At 52.7% G+C, this 20,198-nt stretch overlaps 5 protein-coding genes across 5 annotated transcripts; 2 read left to right on the top strand and 3 right to left on the bottom strand.

The window, feature by feature from the left end:
* Positions 1–4,830: 4,830 nt before the first annotated feature.
* Positions 4,831–7,175, bottom strand: SMAC4_01036 (uncharacterized protein). Its single transcript, XM_003350097.2, has 4 exons — positions 6,969–7,175; positions 5,901–6,798; positions 5,562–5,828; positions 4,831–5,476 (listed from the first exon to the last, which is right to left on the bottom strand). The coding sequence occupies exons 1-4, from the start codon at positions 7,002–7,004 to the stop codon at positions 5,214–5,216; spliced, it is 1,464 nt and encodes a 487-aa protein (XP_003350145.1). The 5' UTR covers positions 7,005–7,175; the 3' UTR covers positions 4,831–5,213.
* Positions 7,176–7,292: 117 nt separating this feature from the next.
* SMAC4_01035 (uncharacterized protein) lies at positions 7,293–9,828 on the bottom strand. Its single transcript, XM_003350096.2, has 2 exons — positions 9,091–9,828; positions 7,293–9,019 (listed from the first exon to the last, which is right to left on the bottom strand). Exons 1-2 carry the CDS (start codon positions 9,159–9,161, stop codon positions 7,840–7,842), a joined length of 1,251 nt encoding a protein of 416 aa, XP_003350144.1. The 5' UTR covers positions 9,162–9,828; the 3' UTR covers positions 7,293–7,839.
* A 435-nt stretch (positions 9,829–10,263) lies between these two features.
* On the top strand, positions 10,264–13,934 carry SMAC4_01034 (uncharacterized protein; the record flags this gene model as incomplete). Its single annotated transcript, XM_003350095.2, has 3 exons — positions 10,264–12,417; positions 12,500–12,881; positions 12,932–13,934. The coding sequence occupies exons 1-3, from the start codon at positions 12,042–12,044 to the stop codon at positions 13,932–13,934; spliced, it is 1,761 nt and encodes a 586-aa protein (XP_003350143.1). The 5' UTR covers positions 10,264–12,041.
* A 169-nt stretch (positions 13,935–14,103) lies between these two features.
* SMAC4_01033 (uncharacterized protein) lies at positions 14,104–15,450 on the bottom strand. Its single transcript, XM_003350094.2, has 2 exons — positions 15,228–15,450; positions 14,104–15,143 (listed from the first exon to the last, which is right to left on the bottom strand). The coding sequence occupies exons 1-2, from the start codon at positions 15,283–15,285 to the stop codon at positions 14,692–14,694; spliced, it is 510 nt and encodes a 169-aa protein (XP_003350142.1). The 5' UTR covers positions 15,286–15,450; the 3' UTR covers positions 14,104–14,691.
* Positions 15,451–16,234: 784 nt separating this feature from the next.
* On the top strand, positions 16,235–19,914 carry SMAC4_01032 (uncharacterized protein; the record flags this gene model as incomplete). Its single annotated transcript, XM_003350093.2, has 1 exon — positions 16,235–19,914. The coding sequence occupies one exon, from the start codon at positions 16,235–16,237 to the stop codon at positions 19,781–19,783; it is 3,549 nt and encodes a 1,182-aa protein (XP_003350141.1). The 3' UTR covers positions 19,784–19,914.
* Positions 19,915–20,198: the final 284 nt, after the last annotated feature.

Genomic DNA, 20,198 nt, shown 5'->3' with positions numbered 1-20,198 from the left:
GCCCACAAAACTGCGTATACGAGAAGGGAGTTTCGAAGTGCTTGATTGCTGGTGATTTCCATTTGGAATTCAGTTCCCAATGTCGGATACCTCTGTAGGTACAGCTGACACCCGTGTCGGAAATGCGGTGGGAGGAGCGTCTGTTGCAGTGCTGTTCTGAATGGACAGGAGATGTTGAAAGTGGAATGAATTGGCAGGCGGCTCGGGTTGCATGCAAAATCCAGGTAGTGCTTCTTGGCCTGCGCTTGGCTAACACATTTGGCAGTAATTTGTACGCATTTCAGATAGCAGAAAGCACATCCGATTCTCATACAGTCTGGCCCCATCCCATGCAAAATCCCAAGCGATTCCCACTTCAACGGGCACTGTGCCTTTGTAGGAAAAACATTCAGTTTTGTAACGGCCAAGACTCCGAACAAGAAGACGGCGCCCACATCGAGCAACAACTTCACACATCATTCCCCGGCACTTGCAACTTCATTGTCCCACCCCAATCCCTGGCCTCGAAATGCATCTCTCTCGTCATCATCCTGCAAGGAGCCATGCTGCCTTGACTGGGCTGAACTGGCAAGCAAGATGTGAGCATTGGATCTCAAAGGTCCGGGTGCGAGTGCCGGAGCATGATTTATTTTGTCCTCTCCTGCCCTGGTTCTGATTGGGGTGCCGAGTAGATGATTATTCACGAGGCACCACAGGTGAGGGATCAGTGTGAGTATCTGGTACAACATACAGCTGCGCAGTCTCTGGACATTGGCGCGGGATACCTGATCCGGCATACGAAATTATTATACACGTTGAATTGGTTCAGTGACGAGTGCCGCAATATGCGCAACAGCCCAGCGGTTTTCAACCCAGAATTTCAAGCCACCAGCTTGAGGCTGTTTCTTGATTGGCCTTGATCAAGGGTAGAAGAGCCGTCAACCGTGGTCTCACCCGGAGAACTTTTGGCTAACCAGCGCGCTCTTCTCTTCACCCAGGGGTGATCAACTCGACAGACAGGGGGATTATCTCGACTCGACATGGCAATCCTCAACCAGGACGCGTGGCTGAGGACCCGATGAGATCCAGTCTAGTCTTCGCCTCTGTCCGAAACATATGAAATATCTCACCTCCCCATTTATCACTACAGTTCGGCGACCAAGGAGCGAGCGAGACTCGCAATGCTTCACTGCCACATGTCGCCGCCGCCATTAGGGCAGAGTACTGTACGAGCCGCTACCATGTGGGAGTCTCAGATTTGGATATTAGGGGACCACATCCACATCCAGTCCGCTCCGCGATATCTTTCGCTCGCTTCAAAACGCTCGCAACACCGGGCATTCAGGCATTGTATGAGGCGAGCCAGATGGTGGGCTTGTGGTTGTAGCAAGGTCAGGGTCATTTCAGCAACCTGGTAAACAACGCTGAGATCGGGCATGCACCACACGGTGGCATGAAGGGATCTCGACACACAAGGTACGGCATCCAGTGGGCGTTGGGCATTGAAACAAAAGGGTTTTCAGCGGACGAGTAAAAAGGGTGAGCACCTCGCCATCGTCAGGATTCAGAGACAGTTGCAGATCTCGTCAGAGTCAAAAAGTCCGGGGCCGCAACGACAAAAATCACCGTTTTCGGGCTTGGTGTTGCTGATCAGCAAGCACGAATCTGAGTCGTTAATCTCGCGCGCAAATCACAGGCTCTGCTCATCTCACTTGGGTCGTAGGCGGACTATCTGGCGGTTACTCTTTTTAGAAATCGTCAAGGTTCTCTTTGGCGGGAAATTGCTCCTTGGCTTCTTGATGCTTCACAGAGCCACAGAAAATCGGAGTCGTCTCCGGTGGATACAGATTTTAAGGAAAACCCCGCTGATAACCTAGCAACTAGCCCTCTCTCGCTCATAGCTCGCTCCATTTTGCGGGCGTGCGGTCTGTCAGTTTCGTCTCCCGAAGATGAGGCAAAGAGAAAGTCCAGAAATAAGCGGAAAGACAGACAAGAGATACACATACGGCTAGGCCATAGGAATCAAAAAGCGGACGGAACCCTTTCCCGGCCGAACCGAACCAGACAACTGGAAAATGAGCGGACTGGAGCACACCGCGCCGAGCCAACACACTCGACTTGGAATTCGCCGTGTTGTCCCAAAAGAGTGAACACTTCACCAGTCACAACAGCTGCGGAAGTGACAGCTCGTCAGCCAGCCATCCCGACCCTCTCAGCCCCGAGGCCAGCCAAAGAGGGCCAAGAAGCCCAAGACTGGCATTGAGATATCCAACCGCTAGGCAAACGCCACCAACGCGTGAGAATAAGCAAAATCCCACAAGGTATCGAGATATCTGAACCCTTTGGGCTCCTACGCGACAATAGCGCTGTCTCTCCTTCTTTCTTTTCTCTTTCCCTCTTCTTCCCGCACAAAATATTCCGACACTTTCGCAAGGAACTACCCGATCGATCAAAGACAGACCTTGGATAGTAAGAAAAGGAGAGCTCGGCGACCAAGATGGGGATCCCAAGGGGACCTCAAGGGGTGAAAATGGCCATCGAGTGAAAGTGACATTTGGACCTGCCCATCTTGAATTAGGGAAGAACTGAATGGTCACGCAGCGCCAGCCGGTCCGTCCGTCGCATCTCCCCGTCTCCCGACACTCTGGTTAAGCTCGTCCATCTTGCTGGGCGGGCCGGGTTGGCACGGACACCAAACGAGAAACCTAAGGACAGACGGGGATAGCGGGTACCACATGCCGGGAATTGCAAAGTGGGGTCCGCCTTTCCCTTCCTCAGCGACCGGGATGATTCCGTCCAATCCCGTCCCCGTTGTCCTTTCTCATGTGTCTTCAAGATGAACGAACCGCCCGTTTTCCGTACCCGAAGCTCCCCGCGCGCGAGCGACTGACTCCCTCTCCCGTTCGAAAACCCGGCGGTCAAGGAGTATCAGATGTTTTTCCATAAGGTAACTATAACGAACCAACAGAGCGAGCCGGGTATGTTGTGATGGATCCAGGTGACCTGGTATCTCACCTTGAAGCATCATCCATCACAAAGACGGTCAACCGCCCAACAACAACCGGTCCAAACTTCCCTCCCCGGGTCTGTTCCCCGAGAGTCTCAAGGGGGGGAGGGGCATTGGGGCAGACCACATCCCGGTCCAGGAGTTCTCTCTCGTACGGGCCAAAGGAATCCAGGGCGACGACCCCGTTCGTCTCATCATCATCATCATCATCATCATCACTCTTTCACAAGTTAAAGAAAACGAGTCGAGAGAGAGAAAGGAAACGCCTTGCCAACAACGGTTCTTCTCGCCAACGTAATTAATACCTGCAGAACGGTGGGGCTACGATTCATTGTACCAAGCCCCGTAACCGGAAGACCTTTCCGCCCTTATTTTCTTGTCCCTCTTCTTCTTGCAAATGCGTCCATGCTTGCAATGCAGTACATACCAACCAAATTACAGGACAGAAATTTTCCAAATTGTTCCCAATTGTCCCATTTCTTCAAAAAGTGCACAAGTGTTCAATGAGCCAACGGGGGACAGACGGGATTTTCTCGTGGAGCGAGCTGATGAGCGAGAGACAGATCGTTCGTTTGTTCCAAGTCCAGGGTATCCCTTCTTCGTTAAAATGGGGGAAAGGGTCGGGGGGAAGGGAAGGGGGGGGTCTTGTGGCCTTCGGCTACCGTAACCAGCGAGCCAGCCAGCCAGCCATTTGTCCCTGACTTCCCTGAACTTCCCTGACGCCCTGATGACGGGGTATGATGAACGAACGGACAATGACGGGAAAGCCATATGGCTGTCACTCAAACCTTGGATATGAGATAAGCCCCCTTCAGCCTTTAACGGTTCCCGTATCCCATTTCCCGTCCTCCCCGTCCCGGTTACAATACCCATTCAGCCATTGATTATCCTTTTGGAAAGCAGGGAAAGCCTTGATTTCAGATGATGACTGGCTATCACGGGGGTTAACCTGGATGTTAGGGTAGAATAACGACATCAGGCATTTTTCAACATTTAACGGTTTTGATCATCATTATGGGGGAAAGTGGTCGGTCGCCGAATGATTAGTAACATACTAGAGAACTTTACCAGTACTACATGACAGGCCGGTATTTATGTAGTAGGGCTGCATGCGTTGTCCAATATCCCGGATGTGATCGTCGTGATCTGGAGGTATTACACATACCGCTGTTTAAAGATTTCGAATACCTACCTACCTACCTACCTACAAAGCTGCTTGACGACAAAGAGAAAATACAGACGGAGTAGCAAACTCGGCGTGTTGTTGGCGCAAGCGGGCAATACGTATCTAGTTGTCTTCTATAAGCCAAGTGGCAAGATAGGAAGTCATTCCCACAAACTTATGCGGGCGTTCTAGATTTTCTTGGGGATTGTTGTTGAATGCTATGAACAGATCAAATCTGCGAAAGCCCTAAGCGGCTTCAACCATTTTCAATGGCATCGATGTTTATCTGACAAAGTTGACACAAGCGTAGGAACTATAGAGAAGATATGCAACCGTTGCCTAGCGAATGGAATATCGTAAGTCACATCAGCCTGAAAGTCATATGTTCATTTAGCAGCTTGTATCGTCATCGTTAGTATCATAGTGGACGAAGAGAGAGCAGGAGTAATAACCAACGTAGACACGGCAGTTCAGAAGCAGCATATCGGGATTTCAAATTGTATTTCAGCTGGTTAAACGAACGCTACAATGTATTCTATCTTCTGAAGAGCATACACAGGCTGCATATCAATTAGAGAGGCTTTCATGAAATCTGATCAGACTTCAACCCGTGTTGTCTTTTCACGCAACATATCCGAATGTATTATTGCTGGGTATGAGTGCTGTCCAATGCCTACAGCTGACTGATTGACTGATGCCTTTACGTTCCTGGGTGACACTTTGCATTTCGGGGGGAAAACGAAACCGGCAACGAAAAGAGAAGTAAGAATGCACCAAATCTATTCCCGCTGATTCTCATGCTCGGTATGTAATGATACCCATCTAAAAGCAACAAAACAGAAACACCTTTTAAATGCCCTTTCCATTTTCACCATCGCCATATCCCACCACGAAACCCAAACAAATGCCGACCATATCCGCCACCAAGTCCCGCCACGCATTTACACAAACCGCAAGCTCGTTTCTCTCTTCTTGTAGGTTCATCATCCGCTGACCAAAATCATGATCATCTTGTCCTGGTTCACCTTGTCCCAGTCGCACCCACATCACATTTTGGCGAGCCTACGCCAGCAAGTTGAGATACGGTTCCGGCCAGCGTCCCCAGATGAGCGGGTGGTTACCCAGACGACCGCTGACGGGCGACAGGAACTTGACACGCCGGCGCTCCACGTCCACGTCAGCGATGACGATGAAGCCCAACACGGAAGAAAAGCGGATGGCCTGCGGCGAGTCGGTCACAGAGGCGATCATGACTGCTAGTGTCCAGTGGGCCATTTCGGGGGTGATTTCAACACGCTCGAGAACTGGGGCGCCTTCGTAGGGGTCTGTTTAAGAAGTCGCATAGTTAGCTTAGGTACCAGGTAGGTAAAGTGGAAGTGTCGTAGTTGGTGGGCAGAGAGAACAACTCACCATCGGGCGCCTTGAAAACGACCAGTTCGTCGAAGCTGGCCGATTGTGTAAAAGGGCTCAGTCGCGCCTTGATGCCACCAAAGAAGTACTCTTTGATCGCCGTCTCTGTCGATTTTTGCCTCCATCCCTTGTCAATTTGCACAGCGCCGTCCGACTTGTCGAAACCGAGAACAGTGACCGGCTCTCCAAAGCTCGTCTTTTCGCTGGCAAACCGTTGCCCGAGTTCTGTCTTTAGCTTTTCAGAGCCGATCACAACGACGTAGTTGACTATATATAGTCGTATCGTTAGCTTTCAGGACCTTTGTTGTTTTCATTCCTGGGGGCGATAGAGACACTCACCATCAAACTGCCTAACCCCCCACGCCAACAACTCCTGTCCCTCCTTATCTCCCGCATCAACGGGGGCCGTATCAACCAAGAATCCGGCCACCCTGACATCCCGATTCCTCTCAAGCTTGCGCTTACACAACACCGCCAGCCGCTCCGTCATCTGCTTCCACGTCTCCACGTCCTCCCCGGCCTTCTCACGCCCAAAATAAAAGGCAAGTGGGTTCTTAACAGTCTGACTGGGCCCGCTAATCGGCGTGCTCGACACGCCAAACCCGCCCGCCGGCTCCTCCACGTCCATCAGCGTGCCGAACACGGCCGCGCTCAACGTCCCCGGCAGAGACAGCAGGCCGTCGGTGGGGTTCAGATTGGCCACCAGCGGCTGGGAGCCCATGCGCGTAGCGAGGGCGCCGAGATATTTGACTAGGGAGGTCTTGCCGACGCAGTGGGGACCGCAGACTAGCACTCTTGGTCCAGGTTTCGGCCTTGGTCCTCCTCCTCCTTGCCTCCCTTGTTGTTGGTGTGGTAGTGGGTGTTGTGCGTGATGGGCGGCCGCGGCGCGCTCGTAGTCTTCTAAGCCGAAATGAAGGTTGATATAGCTAACCATGGGCGATTGTTCCGGGTGCGGGTATTCGACCACGCGGTCTTCGAGGGGGTAGCCGCCCGTGTTGTTGATCTCGAGGGTGCATCCTTGGTCTGTGAAGAGCTTCGATTTGGTACCCGGGAGGAACGTGTAGTCCTTGTGAGGCGTGAGTTCGGTGCCGTCGCGTTCAGCGGTGCCGGCTACTAGGCGGACTGTGACGCCGGCGGCGGAGGAGTTCGAGGAGAAGGTGCTGTGTTGGTGGGGGATGGAGAAGCGCCATTCGCCAAACGGTCGGAGGTTGATGGTTCGCTGAGTAGATGTGGGAGCCTAGATTTCTCGTAGAACAGCAAATCGCGGGCTTTGGTTAGCTGGCATGATCTCTGTATACAGGGGTCACGACTGCGACAAAGGGATAGAGGCTTGGAGGGGATGGCGATGACGTTGGATACGCGGCGCGCCTCTACGAAGCACGCCTGAGAGCTTCTTGATTGGTTTACCTGTGGGGCTATTTGACCAAGGCCAGGAATTGACATGGTGGGCTATGTTTCAGCGTGTGAACGGTATAAATTCACAAGCTGTTGGATATGTATTATTTGTCCCTTTTGTGTTGTATGGCAGAGGGTTCGTCTACGTTTGCGCCAGTTGCAATGGAAGTTGTAAAGTCCGACCTTTGGCGTGCAAGGATGATGGTGGCATGCAGGTGGAAGAGCTGATGCTCACTGCAGCAAGGCTGTTGGAGCTGAATTTAGCGGCTGCAGTGGGACGCAAACGCTGTGTACCCTGGAGGTAGCATGTCAAAATGCATTGTTCTCTCAGGCAGTCTTCACACTTTTATCCCATCTCACGTGTTGAAGGGACCTAGAAATCGTGTTAAAGGAGCCGAATACAAACAGAAGATTCTTTCCTGTAAGAGATAGGTAACCTGCCCTTTCTAGGGTGTTTGGCAGAATTTAAAGGAATGATTTGCTTTGGCAACTTTGACCTTATTTTGACCAAGAATAGAACAGTCAAACATGGCACATGGTTGTTTATACAGTCAAGTTAGAGATCTGACGAGATCATCAGGTAACCAACCATGTACAATGAAAATGAGGGGTATATTGTAGTAAAAGAAAGCCGTCCCCCAAATAGACCCGTATAGCTGGCTCGCCTTCTTTCGATGATGTCCATAACGGACATTAGAAACCTCTCCTCTATCCATGCATATATATGTGTATATGCTTGCTCTCTTCCCTTTCGTCTCCTTCTATGCCTCTAGCCTTCCCGTGACATGCTCTAACAGTAGTCTCGCAAGGTAGCTACAGTCGCAACCCCAAACGCCTTGAAATGCCGCTTTAACTCCACGCTTGCTTTTGGTAAACATGCCCTTCAGTCATCTGCCAGCTGTTCAAAGATCTTGATCAGACTTCGAACGCCAAACAGAGAGTTCTCGTCTGGTCCTTGCCCGGGTGTCCACTCGGCATGGGCAAAGTCAATGAGTTTGAGGGAGTAAATGCGAGATATTTCGCCGTTCGAGCTCTCTCCGTCGGAATCCGCAGAGAACTGCATGTGCTGGGAACCAGGTGTCTGAGCCAGGTTCGCCATTAGCATGTTTTGGTTCATGGCTGCGTTGATTGGGAACACCATCTGCCCCTCGTCATCCATCTCGATGCCACTATCAACGCGAGATGCAGATAGACCCGGCGTGTACGGTCCATCTTCCTTCTTGTATTGCTCAGCCGACATGTCGGCTCTCGTACGGTCAAGCGCAGCTCTCAGTGCATTGCCATCTCCTTCGAATGTGAACAGCAAGCTTGCAGAGTACATTCTGCTCTCCTCCGAGGCCAACACCTCCTCGATGCGCCTAAGGTCATTGAGGAAAAGGCCCGCAATTATCTTGCCGAGTTCCTCATCTATACCGGCCTGGGAATTGAAGATAAACTTCCGCATCTCCTCCACGAGATTATGTCCCTTGACCGTATTCCGGCCATAGTTTTTGTCGTAGACCTTGTAGCCCATCGGGTCCAATTTTTTAGGGTCGGTGTCTCCCTTGTACACACGCATGCCGGCGATGCGAAAACCGTGGGAGCCACTTGTCGTTTCGGCGCTGACTTGATCAAACCTGGCCTTCTTATCTGGGTGCGCATCATCCGCCCACAGCCGCTTGCCGAGTTTAGCATCCATAATGTTAGGACGCGTATAGCCGTACGCCGAATTTTCCAGTACCACCGACAGCTTAGTATCGATCTTGTTGGACTGGGCCTTTTCCTCCCACCCTGGTTTACGGCTCGACGCGGGATGGTGGGCGGCGGCCTCAGCAGCTTGTTCCTTCGCGTGCTTGATAACCTTGGCTTTTGTTTCTGTGGGAATTAGGCTGGACACAGCGGGGAGCTGCTCGTTGATGTCCTCGACGTCTGTCGAACCGTTGAGCGCTAGTTCACCCATGAAAACGGGCATCAAATCGGCGAAAGCCTGGTGGCTCTCATTGGCCGTCTTGTAAAACTGGAGTTCCTGATCAGTGCAGGGCTTGATGAAGAGTTCGCCTTGAGAGTCGACCATAGTACCGTCACTGCCCGAGATATTAACAACCAAGTCCTGAAAGCGGATGCCGGTGAGTCTGAAAACAAGAAAGCAACATACTGGCCGGCGACCGCCATGTTGTAGGGCTGAAGCTCCTTATCGGACTTGGGTATCGGTTTTGAGCCCATCATATTTGCGGTTTGTTTCGGGGATTTTTACGGAGGTGGCGCGCGTCGTGTCCTCGCGGTTTGGATGGGCCTTGGTGAGCGAGCGGGCTGTTTGGTGGCAGTTCAGGTGAGAGGCGTCGTTGCTAGCTGACAGCAGAGGGGCACGGGTGCGGCTTTCGGGCGGATCGTAACCGGCGCTCGCAGTTTCATGGGCTTAAGTTGGTCAGATTGTCGAGTACTATTCGGAGTAATACACGTTTTAGGTGGCGGGCGCTCGATTAAAGTCGCATAGCAGTTGACATTCGGTGAAGGAGAAGGGAAGGGCCAAGGTCAAGGGCTCGGGGCCTGGGGGCTTAAGTATTTTGGGAAACAGGAAAGAGGAAAGGGGAAAGGGGAGGGGGGGAACAAACAAATTTGGAAGACGATGTGTTGGAGGCGGAGTGGTACCCGTCATGCATCACCACATCCCACGGTCGTCGGCGAGGTTACCTCTACTCGTCTGGTACAAGTGCTCAGCTGCCAATGTGTGGCTGCAGTGGGTATCGATGTCAAAAGGATGCACGTAAAGCCCTTGTCTTGCTGGGGAAGGAGAGCTTCACCAACGCGCACTCCCCGCGCCAGTGTTCCATTCCAGGTTCCTTTGTGAGTTCCCTCACAGCGGTTCGAGACAGGCACGGGCGCTGCAACAAGGGCACCAGATTTGCGGGAGGGCACGAGCGCTGGAAAGAATGCAGCGAGCGCGCTAGGTTCGTTGCCGAGTAGATGGGGCGAGGGGCTGTGACCAATCAAATGCACTCTTAGCCTCTCCACCGGACCCTTCCAGGAGACCAGAGACCCACTATTGGACCTTTCCAGCCTGGACGGCGGCAGGACAGACCGGGGGGTTTCCCGCGAGGGGGTGAGCTGCGCCTTCATCAAGTCACAAATCGAAGATGGTCTTTCAACCACCTTTCGCAATCTCAACATTTCACGATATTGAAAGGGTGGCGGAAGAGCCTCTTCCAAGTTTGGCCACACAGCCACGTTTTCTTGTGACCTCGTTAATGGTTCCGCCATGCAGTCTGCCTCGTCATCTCGTCCATTCAGACGCGCTGCCATTACATGCGAGTCTTAGTCTTATTCCTTTGCCCGCCGTATCCGAACCAGAATCGGGCGCCGCATACCGCGGAGAGCGCGAATCAGAGCGGCTATTTGAACAAAAAGGGTTCTCATTCATATGATCAACGATGAGCAATAGTCAGCATTTATACGCGGGGTTTGTTTAATACGGGCCAACCGGTCGTTGGTGGATGAGCAAGACCGACGGTTGATGCGACTCGGTAGACCCGGGCTTGATGTCTCAGACCGTCGCAGCCGGAGGACAGAATGATCAGGGCAAAGCCAGCTTACTGTTGTGGAAGTACGACAATGAGCCTCTCACATGGACAACCGTGGGCTGGCTGACCTTTCACAAACTGCCAGCCTAAAATGTCTCGCGTATACGTCAATGGCTCTTTGAGTAGTGTACCTTTGTACACACTTGCAGCGAGCGCTTAGCTAAGTAACCCGAATTGTTCGATCTCTATACCGTGTATCTGACACCTGGCACAGATCAGATCGAGATTTGGGGCCCTAATACAAGGTAGTGTTGGGAATGTTGGTCTACCTAGCTCCGTCGAGGTACTTGCTCCAAAGCTGAATGGAACGACCCAGGCTGTCAGGTTGGTGTACCCTCAATATTCAACAACGCTAATGTTTACTCCCAGTGGAGAGACACTTTTTAGTCTGCTATACCATATATCTCAAAGAGGTAGCGCTCATACTTGATTTCTATCGATATGTTTGTCGTATCGACGCTTGTCGCAAGTGTCCAGCTCCAAGCAAAGCAGCAGATGGAGGCGCCTTCAGTGCGGAGTCAAGTGAGGCATCCGCGGGAGGCTTGGCGGCGAGTAAGGGATTTCTGCAAGACGAGGTAGAGGTAACTGTACTGCCACCACATGCGACCGTATAAATCCACATGGTCGGTCAGGCGTTGTGTTGGGAGATCAGCCGTCTGCTTTTTGTCTCTTCGTCGCGATTTCGATCTGGAAAAAACGAGGCGTCGAAGGTCTATGGTAGGGCGCAACCTGCCCTGGTCTTCAATATGATAAATCGCACAGCAGCTGCTTGTTTGGCAAACGCGTGAAGCGAAACGTCCTTTGCTCCTGCCGATTCAACACCACACCAAGTCTCATCACAACCGGAAGGTCCAAACTTTGTCTCGCATTATTCGGTCACAACTTCCACGCACTTTGCAATCTTTCCTAGGAAAGTCGTTCGGCAAGGTTCAAGTTGTCGGGGATGGGATTGGTTTGCCAGGGGCGTGGATAAGATGAAAACACGATGATGCTCCCGTTTACTACGTAGGAGAGCAGTGAAGCGGTTGATATTGGACGAGTGCCAGGTTTCCAAATCGTCCCATCAACTATGGCAAGACTACCTCTACTGCCTTCTTTCCGCTTCCTTTTCTCTCCCGGTCCATACATTTGCCAGTACAAATATTCTCCCACGTCGTGAACAGACTCTCTCTGCCAACTGCCCTGCAGTCTTTCTCTACAATCTTGCCCTTCGCGTACCGACCAAAAGGCAGCAACAACAAACCCTCAGGCAGTCCCAGCCGCAAAACAGCAAGCTTTGGCAAACCTAATCACACGCGTACGGTCCGCACAAGTTTTCCTCGCCGCAAGACGATTCGCGGATAAACGGTTGGCGAGTGTCCGGGTCGGCCCAGTCTGAAAACCCCTCCACCGTCACATCTTACTCATCTGTCACTCACCGAAAGGCCAACAAGGACGGAGAGGCGTGATATTTTCACAGCCACCACCAGACCAATAGGCCTGCATCACTTCCTGCCCATCTGGTTCACGTTCACTTACACCATTGAACATGTCTACTCACGCCAACGACTCCGCCTCTTCGGGCGACCTTTCGGCGGAAGTGACCGCAGCCAGGGCTTCCGCAGACAACGATAGCGCCGACGCCCAAGTTGCGGTGGACAGCAAGCCGTCGGATGGCAATAGCCCCGTTGATGGCAAGGAGAACCTGCCCTTGACCGATGCTGCAGTGCCCAAGAAGGTGTCCTCAAACAACGATAGCGCCACCACCAAAAGCGAGGAGGAGAGCAAGCCGTCGTTGGATGGCAGTCCTGATGCTGTCGAGGGCAAGGAGAACATGGACTTGGCCAAAAATGCAGAGCCCAAGAAGAAGAACAAAACGTCCAAGAAGAGCAAGAGTCTGAAGAAGCGCGCCACAGGCTTTGAAGGTGAGTTTGACGCATTTCTCCATCGCGACCCCACAAACACGATTCCCATTTAAACGGTATATTGACATCGCTTTCATGTCAGAGTACTTTTGCGACCCGCCCATAACCCCGGCAGAGTTCGAAGAGGAGAGGAACTCCATCTACCCCCGGAACAGACCCTTCGTTGACCGCATCGAGGAATGCATTCAGCGTTACCGAGCCCGTCGCCGCTTCGATAGCGCGAAAGAACTGTTATTCAGCAGGTACTTGTTCTTGGGCGGCATTGATACCAGCGCTCGCCAGTTTCAAGGTACCGCGTCGTTCACCAGCCGCGACTTGGATGGTTTGGACAAGGACGACATCCATGATATCGGGGCCAACGACTTCGTGGAGCGTAAGCCTGGTATGCATGCTTCTCGCTACTACAACCCCAACGAGCCGGAGCACTGGGATATCGACTTCACTGGCGTGGCCGCTGGATTCTTGTTGGTTCAACTTGTATCCCCTTTGACGGCTGTCATGCTAACCTTTGCAGCTCCGAGACTATGATTCGTCTGACCACCCCCGGAGCAGCTTCCTATACGGCCGGCGTAGATGTTGTATCCAACTTCCTCAAGTACGTTGATCTTCACGACGTCTGCCCCGAGCACGCCGAGGACCTCAGGAATGCGCAAAAGGTGTGTCAGAAGGCCCGCAAGGAGATGCCCGTGCTCGTCCGGATCCTTCTCCTCTTGCCAGGTGACTTCAGTGCCGCCGCCTGTCTGGCAACCTGCGAGGACGACAATGACAACGTCTGGGCGCCTAAGGAGGTGGACGAAGTGGACGAGAAAACCGCCAGCCAGAACATGGGCATTGTGCTGTCCATTCTCATGAGCTCCAATTGCGGACACGAAAAGGGGGTCAAATTCGATAAGCTGGCTGGGTTCCCGACCGTCACCAAGACCATCACTCAGCAGGCGTACGAGGTAGTGGGCATTGTTCTGCCCGACGACGAGTGCCACGCCAAGTTCAAGAGCGTCAACAAGCATCTTGCTGACATCAACAAGCACACTGATGACGCCAACATCATCAAGCCCTGTGGCCTCCTTCAGGTGAAGCCCACCATTATTCGCAGCGGCTGGGAGAACACGATGCACAAGACGGTAGAGGATGTCACCTACAATCTGGTGATGGAGGAGGAGATCTTGACCTTGATGAAGGTCGGCTTCAAGTTCGAGATGGACATTTGCCTGTTGAACTACGGCGTCGGCTTCATCAAGAAATTCGTGGACGGCCATCCGACCTTTTACGAGTTCCTGCCCCAGGAGCTCATGTGGGGATACAAGGAGCCGGACGCAAATCCCAGGCCCGGCCCGAGCATCCACAACCCTACCGGATCTTTTGAGGGCGGCGATGGTATGGGCGACTTCTTGAACAATGAACCGGAGGATGATGATCCAAAGGTTGATGATCCGAAGGCCGATGCCCAGGATGGTGCTGCTCTCTTTAATGCGGGTGGTACTGCATATGGAGCTGATGGTGTTGAGTGGGCACTCTAGTTTGTGCAAGCTACGCGCTCGTAAAACCCCAGCCAAGTTACCATGAGCAGCACTTGATGGTGAGACGGATAACGTAGGAGAGCTTGGGATTGGTCTGACCGCGATGTTACATAGAAGCTCAGCCGCTAAACATAGGGGCCAGCTGCTGACAGGAAGGAAGATCACACGATTTTACTGTCTATCGAGGGCTAGAAAACTAGCATAGGTCGCTGAAAACAATGGAAAATTGATAAACCTAATGCCGTCCCAATCCCAGGCTCCCTATATACCCTTACAATAACCCAACACCAGACGCGCGATAATCCCATCCTTGTAACTCAGAAAAGGCAGAGAAACCCAACCCAACCGGCAGTAAGTGTCACTGTGCCATATCTCCCTTTGATGTCCCTGAATGGCCCATCAACGATTCCTAAAACCCATTATACTTCCTAATACCTCTTTAAATACTTATCGGAATTCCCTCTCATGGATGCCACGGAGATCCGTAAAAAGGAAACCACTGCGTCGCCAGAGCTAGATGTGACGGCCACGGCCTTTCGGGTCCGCAGCATTGCTTCTCGTAACACTCGCAAGCACAGTGGCAATCGCAATCCCCGCCCTTCCAATCTTTGAATGGACGAACTTTGGCATCTGTCTTGGCAGGAACAGAAGCAGAAGCAGAAGCAGAAGCATTAACATCGACAATGGGCGTCATCGTGTCGCCAACACCAGCGCCGGGTGCGCGCACCAGCTCCCGAGAAGATGAAGGACCAGAACCCTAATCCTGAGTCTGAACCTTGTGATCACCCGCTACCACTTGCGCGTAACTCGGCGGGGGCGCGGCGTTGTCGCCTCCTGCACTAGGGCCAGCGTGCGCGATACCCGAATCTTGAGGCGCGTGTTGTCCACCAGAAGTGGTGGTGGTGCCGTAGTTCATGTTTCCTTGTCGTTGGGGCTGAATCTGGTGCTGCTTGTTGCTTTGGTGATGGTGGCGGCCACCGGTTTGGTTGCCATTTTGGTCGTGAACAAAGACGTAGATGCGCTGACCACCCTCACCACGAACAGCACCGGATTCGTTGGCATCGTAGGCGGCGCCGTCGTAGTCGAATGGTGGGGTCGGGTTCTTCGCGATGATGTACCAGGCGTGCAGGAGGCCGGGGAGGAAGCCGAGGACGCAGAGCAGGAGGTTGATGAAGGAGTCGGCGGAGCAGATGCCGGATTTTACCCAGACTGTTGGAAAATATGTTAGTGGTTGATGGCAAGAAAGTATCAGAAAGCAACCTCATTTGAGGCGCAAAGTATTGTTCAACTTACCAGGCAGAGGTGGGAAGAGAATGGCTAGGAAGCCAAGGAAGATGTCGGTGGAACACATTGTTGTGTTACTTGTGGCAAGTATGTACCGTGCAACCTGAGTAGGTAAAAGAATGCCAAAGAAGTAAAACTCAGGCAGGAAATGCGACTCTTTTGACGATAAATAGGTATCTCGAAAAACGAAGGTGTTGATGTTTTTAGAGGATGTTCAAGTCAAAGAAAACGATGTAAGACGAGTGGTGGATTGGAAAGTGATGGGCTGATGGAGGCGCTGCGGAATGATGCAACCGATGGGGGCTTCGTCACTGGGCGGGTCACGCGCTGAAAGAAGGCCAGGCCCTGCGCCAGGGGAGCTTGCGTAAGCTTTTGCAAGGAATCCCACCCGATTCGATCACCTGAATGACAGGGGCAAAGAGGCTTTCACTTGATAGGGAGCGGCAGGCACACGGCGATAAGCCTGGCAGAAAGAGTCAGCATTTCAGACATCTTATTCCCGTCTCTTTCTTTGAAGTGACCAAGTTTCCACGACCGGGGAGCTGGGTCATGATGACTGGTCTTAGACTCCTTGCCCGTTCTCATGGTAGTAGAAGGGTTAGGGTTGGGTATAAGGCCATCAAGGTTCCCTTTCATTGAATACAGGCTCGTGCACTTTTCGAGCCATAACACTTTAGGCGGCCGCCGCTGCCTGACAAAACAAATAGTCACGGGAATTCTCATTTCTTGGCGGATGGCGGAGCCTCGACGTTGGCCGCTGGCATATGACTGGTCGCGCTCATCACTATTTCGCGCCCGCTACAGGGTGCTACAACTGTCACTGTATCTACAGCATCACTTCGAGGTCTCAATTTCTGGACCTCTTGCGACAGCTCTATCATCTCAGCAAACCCACGCGTCGACCGGGAGTTGCTTCAATTTTGTGTCAAGACGCCTGTGCCTGGCCATCATCGACATTTCGAAGTATCCAAAACACGACAGCAACATAATATCGGAGCCACCGGGCGGCCACCGCGATGGACGACTTGGAGAGCCTCGAGCTTCTGTCGCTCGTGTCCAAGGTCACGTCCGAGTTGCAGAATCATCTGGGAGTTAGCGAAAAGACTCTTGCCGAATTCATCATCGCCCAACGAGTAGAATGCGGGTCGTTCGACGAGTTCAAGCAGAAACTGGCCACCCTCGGCGCCGACTTCCCGCCTAGTTTGGTCGAGAGTATCGATAGACTTGTCCTGACCTTGCACCCAAAGTTCAAGGGTCAAAACCACGGACAATTTCGCACCGATGAAAACGAGAAGCACGGCCAATCTGCCGAGGAGAAGACAAAGGTGTTCAAGGGCCTGTCCATCCCGGACAAGGAGGTGGATGTAATCGACGACACTCTGGCGTTACTTGAGAGCCTCGAACCCAAGAGAGCGGAGAAAGAACGACCTAGGAAACGAAGCCGTACCCCCGAACGCGACGACTACGCAGACGACTACGGGAAGAGGAAGCGCAAGGAGCGATACCGGTCTAGATCGAGGTCAAGGTCAAGGTCTAGGTCAATCTCGCCACCAAGAGGCCGACGGAAGGGTCGATACGACGATGAATACGATGGCGATTTCCGGCGGCCACCAGTGCGGGAGACCGACGAGGCCCCGATTTTATACAAGGTCTACGAAGGTCATGTCACAGGAATCAAGGACTTTGGCGCCTTTGTCAACCTGCACGGCGTCAAGGGCAAGGTCGACGGCTTGGTTCACATTTCCGCTTTCGGCCAGCGTGTCAACCACCCTTCGGATCTACTGTCCAAGGGGCAGGAAGTCAAGGTCAAAGTCGTCAAGCTCGAGGGAGGCAGGGTAGGCTTATCCATGAAGGATGTAGACCAAGAGACGGGTATGGATCTGGCACCACAGTTGAGGATAGGTTCGGGCGCCAACATGGAGGCAATCGGCGGAAGAGGAGGAGGATACGATACCAAGGCTGTTGTCAGCAATGGATTTGAAGCCAAGGGAACATTCCAAGCGACGGCAAACGCCAGACAACACAAAAAGAGAATGACGTCCCCTGAAAGATGGGAGATTCGTCAGATGATCGCGGCAGGCATTGCGAAGGCATCTGATTACCCCGAACTTGAAGAAGACTACCAGGCAACCCTCAAGGGTGAGGGGCAAATGGAGCTTGAGGAGGATGTCGATATCGAGGTTCGCGACGAGGAGCCGCCATTCCTGGCTGGACAGACCAAGCAGTCTCTCGAGTTGTCACCCATCCGCGTCGTCAAGGCTCCTGATGGGTCGCTTAACCGCGCCGCCATGGCAGGTACGAACCTCGCCAAGGAACGGAAGGAGCTGCGACAGCAGGAGACTGAAGCCAAGAAGGCGGAGGAAAAGAAGGTTGATTTATCCTCACAATGGCAAGATCCTATGGCGAACCCGGAGACCAGAAAGTTCGCTACTGATTTGCGCAAAAACGCTCAGGCGGCACCAGCGGCTCCCGATGCTGTTCCTGAGTGGAAGAGGGCCGTTGCACCCAAGGAAGTGTCGCTAGGCAGGCGCACCAACATGAGCATCAAGGAGCAACGAGAGTCCCTCCCCGTCTATGCCTTCAGAGAACAGCTGATCAAGGCCGTGAGGGAGAACCAGGTCCTTATTGTCGTCGGCGAGACGGGATCCGGAAAAACTACGCAGCTCACTCAGTACCTGGCTGAAGCCGGCTTTACTAACAATGGTATGATTGGATGTACCCAGCCTCGTCGTGTCGCCGCCGTCTCCGTCGCAAAACGTGTTTCCGAGGAAGTCGGCTGCCAGCTTGGCCAAGAGGTTGGTTATACCATCAGATTCGAAGACGTCACTAGTCCAGCAACCAAGATCAAGTACATGACCGACGGTATGCTTCAAAGAGAGATCTTGATCGACCCTGATCTTAAGAGGTACTCGGTCATCATGCTTGATGAGGCCCACGAACGTACCATTGCCACCGATGTGCTCTTCGCTCTGTTGAAAAAGACAATGAAGAGGAGGGAGGATCTCAAGGTTATCGTCACCAGTGCCACCTTGGATGCCGACAAGTTCAGCGAGTACTTCAACCAGTGCCCTATCTTTACCATCCCTGGTCGTACATTCCCTGTCGAGATTCTTTACTCTCGCGAACCGGAATCTGATTACCTGGATGCCGCCCTCACCACAGTCATGCAAATTCATCTTAGCGAACCGATGGGTGACATTCTTCTGTTCTTAACAGGACAAGAAGAAATTGACACCGCTTGCGAAATTCTATACGAACGGATGAAAGCCTTGGGTCCCAACGTTCCTGAGCTTCTCATCCTGCCCGTTTACTCTGCCCTTCCTAGTGAGATGCAGAGTAGGATTTTCGACCCAGCGCCGCCAGGCAGCCGAAAGGTTGTCATTGCCACCAACATCGCTGAGACATCCATCACAATCGATCATATCTACTACGTCGTTGACCCAGGCTTTGTCAAACAGAACGCCTATGACCCCAAACTAGGCATGGATTCCTTGGTGGTCACCCCTATTTCCCAGGCTCAGGCCAACCAGAGAGCCGGTCGCGCCGGCAGAACAGGACCAGGAAAGTGCTTTCGCCTGTATACGGAAGCCGCCTACCAGTCTGAAATGTTGCCTACCACCATTCCCGAAATTCAGCGCCAGAACCTGTCCAATACCATCCTTATGCTGAAGGCCATGGGTATTAATGACCTTCTCCGGTTCGATTTCATGGATCCACCTCCCGTCAACACTATGCTTACAGCCTTGGAAGAGCTTTACGCCCTCGCTGCGCTGGATGACGAAGGTCTTCTGACGCGTCTTGGAAGAAAGATGGCTGATTTCCCCATGGAGCCTGCCCTTGCCAAGGTCCTTATCGCATCTGTGGAGAAGGGTTGCTCCGACGAGATGGTGACGATTGTTGCCATGCTCAACCTTCCCAACGTCTTCTATCGTCCCAAGGAGAAGCAAGCTCAGGCTGACCAAAAGAAGGCCAAATTCCACGATCCTCATGGCGATCATTTGACCCTCCTTAACGTGTACAACTCCTGGAAGAACAACGGCTATGGGAACCCTTGGTGTTTCGAGAACTTCATCCAAGCACGTTCTATGAGGCGTGCCAAAGATGTGCGTGATCAGATCGTCAAGATCATGGATCGCCACAGGCATCCCGTGATCAGCTGCGGCCGCGACACCAACAAGGTCCGGCAAGCCCTTTGCGCCGGTTTCTTCCGCAACGCGGCTCGCAAGGACCCGCAAGAAGGTTACAAGACGTTGATCGAAGGTACGCCTGTGTATCTCCATCCCAGCTCGGCGCTCTTCGGCAAGCAAGCTGAGTGGGTCGTTTATCACACCTTGGTCTTGACCACCCGTGAGTACATGCACTACACCACTAGCATCGAGCCGAAGTGGCTGGTCGAGGCGGCACCAACCTTTTTCAAGATGGCGCCGACCGATAAGCTATCGAAGCGGAAGAAGGCCGAACGGATCGAGCCGCTGTACAACAAGTATGCCGGCGCGGATGACTGGCGTCTCAGCGCGCAGAGAAGAGGTGGACGTGGTGGCGGCGGCGGTGGTACTTGGGGTTAAGTTGTCAACTTGCTGGAAAATGTTCAAGCGTTGCGTCGGTTGGTTAAAAATGGTTGTAGAAGCAGCAAGCTCGTTTTGAACATGTTAGTCACCCAAAATTTGAAGATAGAGAATATACCCTTTTGTTGCTCTCACAGTGGTGAACAGTCACAGATTTGCACAAAATACCGAAAACACTTTTTTGGATTTTAACACTGTTACAGGCAAGCTCTTCGATTTCTATATGGAGAATCGACCCAAGTACAACAAATCTCCGGCATCAGAATGTCTCGCCAAGGGAGCTGGCGCAAGGGATATCACGGATTCACTGACGGACGGCTGTGGAGACACCCGAGATGACACATACCCGAGAGCACCGTACAATTGGTTGTACGGCGTACGACATGAGATGATGCCGACTGTTGAATGTACCACG

The sequence above is a fragment of the Sordaria macrospora genome, chromosome 3 (genome assembly GCF_033870435.1).
Source record: "Sordaria macrospora chromosome 3, complete sequence".
In the NCBI taxonomy this organism is placed as follows: Eukaryota; Fungi; Ascomycota; class Sordariomycetes; order Sordariales; family Sordariaceae; genus Sordaria; species Sordaria macrospora.
This window is presented reverse-complemented; position numbering and strand designations above follow the sequence as displayed.